Genomic DNA, 15,188 nt, shown 5'->3' on the forward strand with positions numbered 1-15,188 from the left:
ATGCTTATGGCCAAATGAGTCAAATTCACCCTTGACAACCCCTTAGGAAGGCTCTGCCCCAGAGCATGATATCCTGTCTTCCCACCACTATCCACACAGACAGTTTCCTTCTGGGCCGGAACAGAAAGCTGCCTCCTCCACCAGACACCCGAGGAAGTAGGTGGATTATGTTTAGGGGCCACCTTGCAACAAAAATACACATTTAAACACATGCCTCACCCCAAGCAAAGCAGGATGCTCACACCATGAACAGCCCACAGAAACTAGAGTGACTGACCCTACAGGAAACATACACCTCCCATCTCACACCTGCTCCTGAGCATATGGTCTTTACATCCACCACTGGGTGGAATCATCCACACCACTGAACTTTTTGTCAAGGACGTAGAGCTGAATTCATGTGATGTACTGCATGAAGCAGTGTGCCTCCAATGCAAAATTTGATCCAGCTCAAGCAAGTGCTTCCCTTCCTTCTACCTGCCCCACAGCCTCTCTGATCTCCCTTCCCTCCCTCTTAGATATCTTTTTTTTTTCCCCCCCAAAGCCCCAGTAGATAGTTGTATGTCATAGCTGCACATCCTTCTAGGTGCTGTATGTGGGACGTGGCCTCAGCACGGCCGGAGAAGCAGTGCGTCGGTGCGCGCCTGGGATCCAAACCCGGGCCGCCAGCAGCGGAGCGCGCGCACTTAACCACTAAGCCACGGGGCCGGCCCCCTTCCCTCCCTCTTAAAGGTTGACATTCCCTAGGACTCTACCCTTGGTGCTTCTCCTTAACTCTTCGCCCTAAGGGCTCTCAGCCCTCCTTAGGACTCCTGAATCCTATAAAAAAAACAGGGAGACCTCCCTCCCCAGTCAGTGGGGATGTGGCCCAAGAGGTTTCCCACTTTGCTCTGGCCACAGGCGGGAGGGAGAGAAAGACCTCATCCAGGCCTTGGGGGCTGGGCTTGCAGGGCACACAGAAACACAGTAAATGTTCAATATTCTTTTGAACGAACGAGTGCATGACAAGAATGGAACTTCCTGCCTCCAAAGGACCCTCCCACCCATCTCCCCAGATATATTCTGAGGCCCAGATTTCACCTGCTTGTCTGGGATCCTGGGCCAGGGCTTCTGCCACACCAAGCCACACTACGCTCAGCAGTGCTCACAGGCCTTTAATCTAGAACAGCCTGGCCACACTCCATCATGGCCCCAGGATGGTGGGGAAGAATAAAGATGTATGGCCATGTAGGCCACGCCAGCTCCAAGTCCAAGACGGAAGGGTTAGGTCAGGCTGGGGCCTGGGCAGGGGGCTCCCGGCCCCAAGAGATGAGGGAGTTGCTGGCCTGGGCAAGCTCGGCGATGGACACCCGGCCCCGCTGTCGGATAAAGTCAGCCACGGCAGCCAGTTCCTCTGGGGTTATGTAGATGAACTTGCCCCGGTCGTCAATCACACCTGTGGGGACACGCAGGTTGTGGGGCTGAGCCTTCCTGGGCCCTCCCCACCTGACCTGAGATTGCTCACCTGCCCACCCACCCCTTCACAAGTGGCTCAGAACACTCCAGGACTGCCTGCCTGCCTGGCCACATCCATTCCTGGCTAGGTGAGTCATATCAGGCTCCCTTGCCTGTCCTTGTCACCTCGAGCCATCCCTAGGCCTCAGCATGTCCTCCTTATAACTGCGTCCCCCTGCTCAGTGCCCCTCATTGCACAGCCTCCCTCCACCCAGGGAGCTGTCTTGCCTCTGCAACAAGTCCCTGCAGCCCCCTGCAGCTAGACACTCCCCAGGGCCAGGGCCTGGAGTGAGTGATTCTCCTCCTCTCACCTGTCAGAGTCCCCTCAGCCAGCAAGTCCTGGATGCGGTTTATGGTGTCCTACGAGGAGAACAATTTTCAGAGCAGACAGAGGCGCTGCCATCCCCAGAAAAGGCAGCTACATCCTCCCTCCCACCACAGCCAAACCTCCTCCTCTCTTTCTCATGGCTGCCCCCCATGGTGACTCCATGCTTCTCCTTTGGAGGGGCCCAGGGGAGAAGGGGCTCTGGTCTTGGGGCCCTGCAAGACCCCTGAGAGAGGCTCTCTTCCAACCACAGAGGAGTGGTGGTGACATTTGGCTGTGAAGGCTGGTGCAGCCTGTTTGCAAGAGAGTTGTCAAGGTAACTGGATTTGGGCTACTTTAGTTACAGGGGCTGCTGGAGTAGTGGGGTTTGGACTTTTTTCTTTTCCCCCATGCCTGTTCGTCCATCTAGTAGAGAGGCAGGATTCCTGTGGTGCCCAGAGACTCCTACCCTCTACTCCCTCTTGGTTGGGGGTATCAAGACTGCATCTTTAGGGTAGGCCGCCTCTGACAGCCACACAGACCCCGTGGCCACACTCCACATAGCTGGCCACCTTCCAGGGCTTACCTGAGTCCTCAGGCCCACGTGGGAAGCCAGGTCTTCCAAGAGCACAACCTTGGACTGCTACAAGGAGAGGGAGGACAGGGAGAACATGGGCAAACCCCTCTCCGCACTGGAACCCTCTAAGGTTTGCATTCTGATCTGACCTGCTCTGGGTGGCTGGACAAACCCTGTGCAGGTTCCTAGGGAAGACCCTTGCTCCCCCCACACACTCACTCACACCTGCTCACAATCACCCATATACAGAGACACACACACTCATAAACTGTCTCGTTCTCCTGCTTGCAGGGAGGAATCTCCCCATCTCCCTGTCCTGGACCAGGGACCACCCTGAGACAGACACACGTGGAGAGCCAGGCACAGCTGCCACCCTCTCCTCTGCATACAGCTGTATCTTTTTTTTTTTTTTTTTTTTTGTGAGGAGATCAGCCCTGAGCTAACATCCGCCAATCCTCCTCTCTTTTTTTTGCTGAGGAAGACGGCCCTGGGCTAACATCGGTGCCCATCTTCCTCCACTTTATATGGGACGCCGCCACAGCATGGCTTACCAAGCAGTGCGTCGGTGCGCGCCCGGGATCCGAACCAGCGAACCCCGGGCCGCCGCAGCGGAGCGCGCGCACTTAACCGCTTGCGCCACCGGGCCGGCCCCTACAGCTGTATCTTTTTAACATCATGGAAAGGTTGGAAGGGGAAGCACCATAGAGATGAAGCAAGGAGGTGACAGTCACCAAAAGCTATTTTAAAAAATTGTCACCAGGGCTTGTGTTTGCTGAAGACGTGCTAGGACAAGGCGCTGAGGTGTAGGGGATGCAACAGTGAACAAGACATAGCTCCTGCCCTTCAGCTCACATCCTGGCTGGGGAGACAGGCAAGACTGTGGACAAGGAGACAGCAGATAAAAGGCCCCAACAAGTCAAGGTCTCGGTAGAGGCAGGACCGCTCATTCCCACCTCCTCTTTGCTCACTGCTCCCCCGCATGGAGACCCCCACAACACTGACACACCCACACTTCTTCACCCATCCTCTTCACACCGTCGGAGGCACTGAGCCCACCCTTAAAATAACTATCACTAACACTGCTCAGTGCCTTCCCCGCATGGCCACGTTCCACGTGCTTCCTTCATACTCTCAGTAGAAACTTTAGTTCCCGGGGGTGCAGCCGAGGGTGCACTGCTGGGTCCCACACATGCATCTGCCCCTGCCTCCCCGACAGACAGACAGCACACGCCTCGAGAGAAGGCGGTCTTCTGCATTTTTGTGAATCTTCCATAGCAAATGAGCTGGGGGAGGAGTGACACAGTGACACCTCCCCGGCTGCAGATGGCATGTGACTGTTCAAAATGACAAACTGAATGCGCAAGCAGGGAGGCAAGCGAGCAGCAGTTGGGCCGGGGGTGGGCAAGCACAAGGTGACCTGGCCGGCTGGCTTCTACCTACAAAGCAGGGAGCGGGCACTGGGCTGTTAGTAACAGCTCAGAATGGAAACACGGAGTCACCCAAGATGGTCCCTGAAGACCTGGCCTGAGGGGCTGCTGCGGCCAAAAGGGTGTTTGGAAAATAAATCCAGCCCTGGTCAGAAAAGAGAGCAGACCAACAAGAGCAAGCCAGGCCTACGCTTCACATAAACTCTACAAGGCCCAGAAATGTGCCTCCGGTTCTGAAACCCTAAGATGAAAGGGTCCATCCCCCTGGGGCCAGGAGGAAGGCGGGTGGGCTGAATTTTGGAAGGCCTCCTTCTCCCTGCAGACAGCAGCTCTGAGACAATTAGCCAGCACAGGCTGGAAAGACCCCTAAGCTTCAAAAGAGTTTGGAGAACCCCCAGAGAATGGCGCTTCCAAAGAGCCACTGAAAGTGAGGGCTGGAAATGCCCTGGGGGCCTTGTCCCAGGTCTCTGCAGAGGAGAGGGGGAGCTGAGGCTGAGGGAGGAGGGCTTCCTGAAGAAGGGACTCAGGACCGTGTTGCTGCCCACTGGGTAGGTGTGGACAGTAAGTTCCAAACAGCAACAGGAAAGTGTGAGAGGTGTCCTGCCCGGGGCTGCAGCCCTTAATCAAGAGTGCCAGGGTGGAGAACGGGCTCCATCAGAGGGGAATGGTCACAGCCTGAGGGGACAGGACCCTCTAGAAGCTCCCTCCCAGGAACCTCCAGCAGCCCCTCGCTCTAGGAGGTGTCTAAACCCTGTTCTCTTTCGGGAGAGGCAGGGGGAGGATTATGCAAGCCCTGGCTTCTTGGCACCCCCTAGTACCACCCCCACCACCACCCCCGCTCCCTCTGCACTCCTTCCCTCAGCCGCCTCTGCACCTCTGAGTTGCACTTGAAAACCTCTCCCCTCGTCGCATCCTTCGTGGGAGAGAAGTTGCTTAGCAGCAAAGCAGAGCAGGATGTGCTTATGCAACCCGGAGCAGCATCCGGGCAGCCTGTGCTGCGGCTGCAGACAGAAGGGGACACACCTGCCGCCCCACCCTAGATTCCAAAGGAAACGTCATTCTGTTCCCCCCAGAAGACCCAAGTTCCTGGTGAGGAACACATGGCAGGGGACACTTGTTTCAACTCAGTGGAGCCTCCGTGAGACAGAAATGACAGAAAACCCATGCAAAGAAACCCGAAAACACAGTGACTCACTGAGCGTGGGGTCTGAAGAACAGGGAAACTGTCAAACCCTGAGCGTGAGGAAGCCATCAAAGGCTCGTGCCTCCCACACAGACCAGGTCCTTCTCTACCTGTGGAGTCAGAGAACGGACTCTCCTGGCCAGGACCCCAGCAGCTCAGCCTCCCTCGGTCCCCCGACCACTCCTTTTTTTTTTTTTTTTTTTGGTGAGGGAGATCAGCCCTGAGCTAACATCCGTGCTCATCCTCCTCTTTTTGCTGAGGAAGACCAGCTCTGAGCTAACATCTATTGCCAATCCTCCTCCTTTTTTTCTTCCCTAAAGCCCCAGTAGATAGTTGTATGTCATAGTTGCACATCCTTCTAGTTGCTGTATGTGGGACGCGGCCTCAGCATGGCTGGAGAAGCAGTGCGCCCCTGACCACTCCTGCATGAGCTTGAGTGAAACGCCCACAGCCCCCACCTAGGCCTGCTCCCTCTAGGAGAACGCATGCGACACGCACCCGCGAGGCGGGGAGCTGACACCCAGGCTCTGCTCTGCAGCTTCTTACCTTAATGTAGTTGATGAACTCTGTCAGGAAGCTGTGGGACTAGAGCAGCAGAGATATCAGGGTGTGTCCCCCTTACAGGGGCCTCAGAGGTCTGTACTTACCCATCTGCCCACCTGAGTGCCATCTGCCTGCTGCCCGCCTGTGTGCCCACCCAACCACCTGAGTGTGCCACCCACTCACTTGCCTGCCTGAGCAGCAGAGCATCCCATGGAGAGGGTTTCAGAGGCACCACCTCTCCTGAGGACAAGGCCTCTGGCTGCTAGAGCCTGTTGGTCCTGATGCCCACCCACCTCTCACTGCCTGACTGGGGAGGCAGGTGAGGAGCAGTGGAGTGTCTGGGATGGGGTGGCTGGCCTTGGGTCTGACACAGGCCCTGTCATGGTGGGCGCAGGGAGGGGTTTCCCAGGGGTGGCAGGCCCACCTCTTCCTCAGTCATTGTCTCGCCCACACCCTCCTCCTCCACCACGAAGGCCTCCTTCAGTTTCAGGTACTCCTCATGCTCTCGCTGGGCCTGCTCCTCCCGGGCCTTCCTCTCCTCCTCTTCCTGTGGACACAGAGGAGGCAAGAGTCAGGTATTTCGGGGCGGGCATCCATTGCATCCCTATTCTGATCTCTGCTGTCCCTGAAGGGCACCAGGGCATACAGCCCGGCCCTTTCTCAGGGACAGAGCTCCTTCAAGACCCCAATCTCCCTGGCCCCCAAGCGGAACAGCAGGCAAAGGCCCCTCTTCTCATCAATTCCAACACCTCCCAGACAAATGCTGCTCAGCCCCCTTCTTGAAAATCCTCACTCCACAATATCCTCCAGTCACCCCTACCTTCTCCCTCCCTGTCATGTCCCAACTCCATGAACAAACCCCCAGGCTCCATTTCCTCACCATCCATTTGCCCCTCTGGCCCACTCTTATCTTGCTTCTGATACTCAGCGCCACCAAAACACCTCCTGCTACAGTCTCATGCACGCCCTCCATCCCACCAAATCCAAGGGATGGTTATCAGGCTTCATATCCCTGTCCTCTCAGTGGCTTTGGGCAGAGCTGACCATGCCCTCTTCCCTTCCTTGGCTTCCAGAACCCACCCTCTCCTGGATTTCCTCCTGCTCCTTGGACCACTCTTTCAACCTTCTCTGTCCCTCAGCCCTGTCCCTTCTCTCTCTTCCACTCGTTTTCGGGCCACCTCACCATGCCCACAGCATCAACAATCATCTCCTTGTCAGTGACTGCCACAGTTGTACCCTGCCCAAATCTCTCCTCCCAAACATACGACTGCCCATGTGACACACCCACTAGGCCATCTCACAGACACCTCAAATTGAATATGTCCCAGAAAGATCCTGTCATCTACTCCCCACACGTCTGGTCCTCCTCCTGGGTCCCTGCTCAGTGAATCACACAGCCATCTGGCCAGCTGCTCTGGTCAGAAATGAGGTCCCATCTACCACTTCTTCCTCTAATTTCTGCAAACTTCTCACTTCGCCCATGTGGCTCCATCACCACCACTACCTAGCGCAACAGCCTCCCCCCAACCCAACCCATTTTCCAGAGCTCTCAGAAAGATCATTTTAAAACATGAAGCTAAAGCCGGGACAGAGAATACATAAGATGAGCATGAAACACCTTGCAGTGCCAAAAGTAAGAAAGTACTCAAAAAAACAAAATAATGAGGGTATGTCAAAGGTGCACAGGAGCCAACTGAGACAGCTCCCAACGGCCAAAGATGTTGCTTAGAACAGTCTTAGCAACAAAATAGATAAGAGAGTATTGGATTGTAACACAAGGTACAAAATAAATACCGATAAGGCCACGTGGATATAAATAAATGACTGAATATATATAACAGAGAAGAGATAACTCTCCTGCATAAAAGAATTTCAAATACTTTCTGTAGATACTCTCCTCTCAAGAAGGTGAAGCATAACTCCGCACCCCTTAAGTGTGGGCTGTGCACAGTGACTTGTTTCTGAATCAGCATGGAAATGGGGGGGGAGTAACATTACAGTGGAGAAATCTGGCAAACACAACCTTAGCTAGGCGATCAAGGTGAACATCACCAGTGATAAGTCAAGTTGATAACGTGTACCCTTGACATGTTGTACTGAGAATGGCACTTCATTTGCGGTCTTCCTCCCAGAAATCCGTAACCCCGGTATAATCATGAGAAAAACATCAGCCAAACGCAAATTGAGGGACATTCTACAAAACACTTGCCCAATACTCCTCAAACCTGTCAGGATCAAAAGCAAAGAAAGTCTGAGAACCTGTCACAACCCAGAGGAGCCTAAGGAGACGCGACAACTAAGTGTAATGTGGTATCCTGGATGGGACCCTGGAAAAGAAAAAGGACATCAGGGGGAAACTATTGAAATCTCAATAACATGTGGAATTTAGTTAATAATAATGTATCAATATTGGTAGTTGTGAGAAACATACCATAGTAAGGTAAGACGTTAATAACAAGGGAAACTGGGTGCCGGGGAGAAGAGCCCCAGGATTATGTAAGGTGCATCAGGCAGGATCAACACTCAGAAAGGCGAAAACCTCTCTCTGCTAATGCCTCCTCCCTGCTGTGTCTGGCCCACTCCCTACAGCACCCACAGCCAGGCCTTCTGCCCTCCAGTGTCCCTGGACAACAGAGCCAATCAGAGGCCAAAGGCACTAGGCTATGGGATCTTCCCAACTGGGGCAGCCCTGGCTCTCACCCTATATACGCCACATCTTTGTGACATTCCCTTTCTTGGGTACCTGGTTCTCAGAAGGAAGGAAGCACCTGGCAAACAAACGCTCATTAACCACCTTTACCACAGTGGCTCCCATTCCCCAAGTGTCTCCTACATGCCAGGCCCTAAACAAAATCTGGTTCAGGCACGATCCAGCGTCTCTTACAATGACCCTTATCAGCCTCAAAGCTCAGGATCCAGACTCTCCCTTACTCTAAGACCCCTCTCCGTCTTGCTTACCTTGCTCTAGCCACTCTAACCATCTCGACATTTTCCAAATGCTCCAGGTATGTTCAATAAATCACAGGCACAAAAATCCCGTCTCAGGCTCTGCTTTCCAGCAGCAGCTTTACACACATTGCACCTGGAGCACAGGGACCAAGTAAACCCGGGCCTCTCCTGCACCTGGTTCACGGCCCATCTCCTAGGTTGGAGGTGTTGGGGAGCTGCATGGAAGCAAGGCTGCCTGGTGTCAGAAGTCAGGATCGGGGGTCTGCCTCACCTTTTGTTCCTCCTCCAGGCGAAGCCGCTCCTCCTCCTTCTTCCACTCTGCCTCACGCTGGGTCTCCAGGCGTTTCCGCTCCTCACGCTCAGCCTCCTCTGCCTGAAGAGAGGCCTTCATAGGGAGCACATCCCTACCTCCAGCTAGAGCTTGCCCACCTCCCAAACAGGCCAGGGCAGGCGATGCCTGGGCCAGGCCACAGACCAAGGCTGCAGGAGACAGAACCAGGCAAGCAACAAACACCAGCCCAGTGTGCAAAGAGCCTCAAGGGAGGGGGTATGCCATAGGGGACAGGGAAGGCAGGGCACCTTTCCACTTCCCAGAGCTGCACCCCACCCCTCCTGCTTGCCTCACGCTGGGCTTTACGCGCTTGTTTCTCCTCCAGCTTCCGCAGTTTCTTGGCTCCAATTTTCCCTGACAGGTGAGTTTCCACTGGCTTCTCAATGCCTTCTTCCTCCTGGGCTGAGTACGGTCAGAGAAAGACACATCAGGTCCTGGCCAGAGAGGACCAATGATGATGGATCCACTTCACCCTTGTCTTTCTCCTCATGGGGGGTTCCCTTTCCACCCACCTGCAAATATCACAAGGCCAACTCTGCCCTCCAGAGGCATCTGCCATGAATGCAGAAATTCACACTCTGGGTGTGTGTGTTAGGGGTAGGAGAGGGGTGAGGGAACTGTGGGGCAAGGGAATAGAGAATAACTTTAGATGCTGCATAGCCATAAAGAGGGAGCCGCCAGGTTCCAATATATGAATGTATGAAAATCACAGGCAGGACTGTTTGGGCTTGCAGAGTTCCCTGGTTTCTGTCTCTGAGCCAAGCCTCCAGAAGCATGGCCCCATGGGGATATTTATCTCAGCCTCAAATCTGAAATCATCCTGTGATCAAGAACTACTGAGGGTTCTGAGCTCTGCCCCTGGCCAGGGTTATCCCTTTGTCCCACCAGATCCAGGGCAAAAAGACAACCTAAACCCCAGGACTTCCCCAGGACCAGCTAAAATTTAAAGACCCATTGATGCCTGAGCAGCAAGGACGTCTGACTCCAAGTCTGAGATGGAGGGCTAGCACAACAGAGGGCCTCTTTTTTGAGCCAAAGGGGCTAGTTCCCAAGGGTATAAGGGCAAAAGCCCAAAATGCCTCCTCCTCAGGCTCGAGCCAGCTATTGAGTACTGAAGAAGAAATATTCTTTCCTACAATCCTAAGAGCTCTGTTGGTTTCCCTGCACCAGGGATATGGAGGCCTCTGTGAAGACAATTCTGTAGCCTCAAACCCTGTTTCTAGGGTACAGGTGACCCCACTCCAGGAACTGCAAATGCTCTTGGTCAGGCACTCTGGCCTCAGGGTGAGGCCCTCAGGGAATGACTGTGCCCAAACCAGGAAGGGCGCTGGGAGATACGGAATGAACCAAGGAACTCTCTGGGGCAATCTGAAGACCCTTGCCCTCCTGCTTGGACACTGAGAGCCAAGATGAAGGAAGAGGGGGTTGGTGCAGTGGAATAGAGGCCAGCATCCAGAACTGCTGGTCCCCAGGACCAAAGGCTGGGTCCCAAGTCTCCCCTCACTCCATCCTATGGCTCCCAGATATCCCTCCCACACTGTGGCTTTACACCCCACTCTTTCACCCAGTTTTGGGGGTCCTCTCACCTCCTAACCCAGCCCCCTTCCCTACCAGGCTGGGTTCCTCTCACCTGGAATGTCGGCCTCCTCCTCGTTCTCATCTATCTCTGACCAGGCCACCCGCTGGGCTCGACGCTGGGCCTGCAGGCGGCTGCCCAGGTCCCTCCGGCGCCGGGGCCTGCCCCCCACTCTCTGCTCCTCTGGCTCCAGGGGCCGAGGCTGGGCCACTCGGCCTGCTACTACTGGCTCCTCTTCATTGTGCAGTGGCTCTTGGTCTGCTGTAGGAAAGAGAGGAACCATGATGCTGTCCAGCAGCCCAACCCACCTGATGGCAGGGGAGCAACATCTTGGAAGCCTTACCTCTTCCACTCAACTTCCTCCAAGCTTCCGCTGCCCACAGCACAAAGCCCCAGCTTCTCAGACCACTGAGGCCTTTACAACCCAGACCCACACCTTGGTCCTATGCAGCAAGATCACCTCTTCCCTCCTGCCTGTGTGGATACCTTTCTCTCCCCTCAAGGCCCCACTTTTCCAGCTGGCCTTTCAGGAGACTACCCTCCTGCAAGATGGAGCTGAAGCTCTACCTCCTCCAGGAAGCCCACCCTGACCTCTCCAGACAGCATCTGAATGCCCAGCATGGGGCAGCATTTACTTCTTGCCTGACACCACCTGCCACGGTTTTATCTGGCACCTCAACCAGAGACCACACCTGGGGGGGCTGAGTCTCTCCTCCTAGGAAGATTTGTTGGCTATCTGCCTTACCTCAGCTTCTCTCTCCCCTGCCCTTGGAGCGTGCAGGTGCTCTGAAGTAGCTTCTGGACCCAGAGAGGGGAAGAGACATACACACAAACCCATAAGCTGACAAGAAATGGGGGCGGGGAAAGGGAGAGGATGACATGGCGTTCTGGTCGGGGTGGAGAACAGGACGGACGGTGCATGGCTGCATGGGTGCTGTCCTTGAGGGGGAAGGAGAGAGCTTCAAGGAGTTCCCGGGAGCCGCCTCACGCTCTCTCCAGCTCATGGGTAGGCAGAAAACACTCAGGTGGCCCCTTCTTGGCCCTGGCTCTGGATCCAGCCTAGGAAGGATGGAAAATCTCTGCGGCCTCTCCCAGGGGCTCAGAGGGGGATCGTCCCGACGAGGGATGGGAGTGTGTGTCCGCCAGGGCCTGGCCCCTCTGGGTCTGGAAGTCTGGAGCGCTAGGGGGCGAGGCGAGGGATAGGGAGAGGCTGGCTTCTGCGGCCGAGAAAAAGGCGGACGGTCGCGGCCAGCCGGTCCGCGGGTTGGGCTCTAGCACTGCGTCACCCAGCCGGACCCCGTCGCGCACCTATGCGCATGCGCGCGGCCAATGCTGTGGGGCGCCGAAATCCTCGTCAGCCCTGCCAGGCACGCCGGCGCATGCGCAGGAGCCGCGGCGCGACGGCCTACAAAGGCTCAAGCGGCCAGAGAACTAGGCCCCATCTGCCCGGGGGCGGGGGCATCTCCTACCTGCTGGCGCCCGGCCCCGGCTGCGAGTCAGGAAGAGGATAAGGGCAACAAGCAGAGCCGCCGCCACTAAGTACACCACGGGGGCCAGCATAACGACAGCTCCCAGGTGGAACCAGCACGTCCGCCGTGAAGCCCGGGATCTCCAGGCCCCGCCCAACTCCCATAAGGCCCCTCCCGTTTCCCATTCTAGACTCCGCCCAACAGTCGGGGCCCCGCCCGGGCCGCACACTTCACAGCGAGTCCTTAATTTTTTACTTTAAAATGAATTTGGGGGGCGTAAAAAAAACATAATGTTAAGTGGAAATTATTGCAAATAGTTATGCCAGCATGACAACATTTATGTATGTTTTAAAAGTACTAAACAATACCACATAGTGTTTATGGAAACATACATATGTGGCAAAAAAACAAAAAGATGCTTAGGGATGATACACACCAACTTCAGGATAGTGGTCTCCTCTGGGGAGAGAGGAGAACGGATGGAATTAAGAGCAGAGCTTTGCCTATATCTGTGACATTTTATTTCTTTAAAAAGGGAGAGAGAGACCAAATCTTCTATTTAAATAAGTTGTGATTACTTTTGTACTCAGACCTACAACTTTACACCTATTTAAAAATAAAATTAGCTTTATTAGGTTGTACAAGAATTAGTTATCCAATTTTCCATAGTAAACACTCAGAATTTAAATACTCACAGAGAATTTAAATTTTCCTTTAATTCTTAAGAATTTATAAAGAAAACTGGGCACAAATTATACGTCAATAAAGTTGCTTTTTAAAAAACGGGACAATCCCTGGCGCGCACTGACGCACCGCTTGTCCGGCCATGCTGAGGCCGCGTCCCACATACAGCAACTAGAAGGATGTGCAACTGTGACATACAACTATCTACTGGGGCTTTGGGGGAAAAATAAATAAATAAAATTAAAAAATAAAAAAATTAAAAAAATAAAAAACGGGACAGGATGTAAACTCAAGATTTTTAAAAAAGCAAATAACAGCTACTGGGAATTTGCTATTACAGTAGTATGAAGCTTTTTGTGTGTGTGATAGCATAAACAAAGATTGCTGGACCAATGGTGTGTGGTGGGGGAAAAGACTTGAAAAAATATGGTAACGTATTAACATCTTAACATCCGTTAAATTGGAATGGTGAGAACTTGAGTATCTATTTTATTATTTTCTGCAAGTTTAGAATATTTTATAATTTACTTTTTTTTTTTTTTTGGTGAGGATGATTAGCCCTGAGCTAACATCTGTTGCCAATCTTCCTCCTTTTGCTGAGGAATATTGGCCCTGGGTAACATCCATGCCCCTCTTCCTCTACTCTATATGCAGGACGCCTACCACAGCATGATTTGTTGATGAGTGGTGCATAGGTCCACGCCTGGGATCCGAACCTATGAACTCTGTGGAGCGCGCGAACTTAACCGCTATGCCACTGGCCCCTATAATTTATATTTTTTAATTAAATTTTAAACAAGCAAAAAGGCAGGATAGATAAAATAAAAATAGTAAATGTTGATAATTGCTAAAGTTGGGTGATGGGTAAATAGGGGGCTCATTATACTGCTCTTCTCTCTTTTTTTGTAAGTTGACATTCTTGTGTAAGTTTGAAATTTTCCATAATAAAAAGTTTTATTAAAAAGCAAAAATTGGGCTAGCCCCGTGGCTTAGCGGTTAAGTGCGCGTGCTCCGACGCTGGCGGCCCGGGTTCAGACTCCAGGCACATACTGACGCACCACTTCTCCGGCCATGCTGAGGCCGAGTCCCACATACAGCAACTAGAAGGATGTGCAACTATGACATACAACTATCTACTGGGGCTTTGAGGGGATAAATAAATAAATAAAGTTTTTAAAAAAATGTTAAAAAAAAAAAAAAGTAAAAATTAAGGGCTGGCCCGTGGTATAGCGGTTAAGTGCGTGTGCTCCACTGGGGCGGCCCAGGTTCGGATCCGGGGGCGTGCACTGATGGACCCCTTGTCAGGCCATGCTGTGGCGGCATCCCATATAAAGTGGAGGAAGATCAGCACAGATGTTAGCCCAAGGCCAGTCTTCCTCAGCAAAAAGAGGATTGGCATGGATGTTAGCTCAGGGCTGATCTTCCGCACAAAAAATAAAATAAAATAAAAAAAATAGGGGCCGGCCTGGTGGCACAAGCGGTTAAGTGCGCGTGCTCTGCTGTGGCGGCCCGGGGTTCGCCGGTTCGGATCCCGGGCGCGCACCGACACACCACTTGTCAAGCCATGCTGTGTCGGCGTCCCATATAAAGTGGAGGAAGATGGGCATGGATATTAGCCCAGGGCCAGTCTTCCTCAGCAAAAAGAGGAGAATTGGCAGATGTTAGCTCAAGGCCAATCTTCCTCACAAAAAATAAAATAAAATAAAATTCTAAATAAATAAATAAAAATAAAAAAAGTAAAAAGTAAAATTTTTTACATTTTTGTGTGCAATTTGTATGTGCACAGAAAGTTGTCTGGAAGGGCAAAACAACCACCTGTCCACAGAGATAACTCTTCCTTGCGGCCTCAAACAGATTGTATCATTTTTATAGCTTTCATTTGGAGTTCTCAGAGGCCTGGACCCCAAGCATGTCACTTAAGGTTTGTGGGCACACTGGAGGGGGTGGAATATGGCAGGGAGAACAACAGTGAGAGAGCTGCTGCCCTGGTCTGGGTAAGAACAGAACAGGGCCCGATTCGTGAGAGTAGCAGTAGAGGTGGAGATGAGGGCACTGATTCAAGAATTTTTTCAGAGGTAGAATTGATAGGACCTGAGAAGCTCCTTTGAGGGCAAGAATCATCCTTCTTTGCTTAACTGCATTTTCCCCACAATCGAGGGGAGTGCAATTCCAGAGATTTCCTGTTATATTCCTTGCTAAAGAGGATAAAAATTTACATATTTTAATTTTAGCATAGTCTATTTAATGAATGAATGACTAATACAATACCCTTCCTTTTTGTTCAGAGCAACTAATAACTTCACTATCTCTTTATATGTTGGCTCATCAGTTAAGCAAACCAATCAATACATTTTGTTTTGTTTTGCTGTTGCCTAAGAGGATTCTGTCACTTGCAACCAACAGTCCTGACTAAAGGTCACACATACACAAACTTCTGCATACAATTTTGGGTATTCACATATCTCCTCCCTTCCCCAAAGCTCTTTGGCCCCAAGACCTTCAGATTTAGAGTGTGATCTATCTAAAACGAATATCCATTCACAATACTCCCTGCTTGATAATGCTTTGTGGGCTCCCACAGCTTGCCGGGTCACTGATCCGCCTCCCCAACCTAGGTGGCTCTCCCAGAGTCACTGCACTGGCCATAGCAC

General features: G+C 52.6%; 1 protein-coding gene across 3 annotated transcripts; it reads right to left on the bottom strand.

Moving 5' to 3' along the window:
• Positions 1–1,134: 1,134 nt before the first annotated feature.
• Positions 1,135–12,008, bottom strand: DDRGK1 (DDRGK domain containing 1). 3 transcript variants are annotated; one of them, XM_058563114.1, is made up of 9 exons: positions 11,854–12,008; positions 10,439–10,645; positions 9,098–9,210; positions 8,749–8,850; positions 5,953–6,075; positions 5,532–5,570; positions 2,385–2,441; positions 1,806–1,854; positions 1,135–1,435 (listed from the first exon to the last, which is right to left on the bottom strand). In XM_058563114.1, exons 1-9 carry the CDS (start codon positions 11,942–11,944, stop codon positions 1,269–1,271), a joined length of 948 nt encoding a protein of 315 aa, XP_058419097.1. In that variant the 5' UTR covers positions 11,945–12,008; the 3' UTR covers positions 1,135–1,268. The 3 variants fall into 3 exon arrangements, with proteins under 3 accessions (XP_058419097.1, XP_058419095.1, XP_058419096.1); XM_058563112.1 differs by having other exon boundaries at positions 10,439–10,642; positions 11,854–12,004; XM_058563113.1 differs by lacking the exons at positions 5,532–5,570; positions 5,953–6,075 and having other exon boundaries at positions 11,854–12,004.
• Between the last annotated feature and the right edge of the window lie 3,180 nt (positions 12,009–15,188).

Source organism: Diceros bicornis, chromosome 19 (genome assembly GCF_020826845.1).
Source record: "Diceros bicornis minor isolate mBicDic1 chromosome 19, mDicBic1.mat.cur, whole genome shotgun sequence".
NCBI lineage: Eukaryota > Metazoa > Chordata > Mammalia > Perissodactyla > Rhinocerotidae > Diceros > Diceros bicornis.

Bases quoted from the DNA above. Each gene is read 5' to 3' on its own strand.
- DDRGK1 (XM_058563114.1), bottom strand. From the start codon at position 11,944: ATGCTGGCCCCCGTGGTGTACTTAGTGGCGGCGGCTCTGCTTGTTGCC. The intron at 10,646-11,853 runs GTAGGAGATGCC...TCTTTCCTACAG, and splicing joins CCGGGGCCGGGCGCCAGCAG to CAGACCAAGAGCCACTGCAC. The intron at 1,436-1,805 runs GTGAGAGGAGGA...GTGTCCCCACAG, and splicing joins GGCTGAGGGGACTCTGACAG to GTGTGATTGACGACCGGGGC.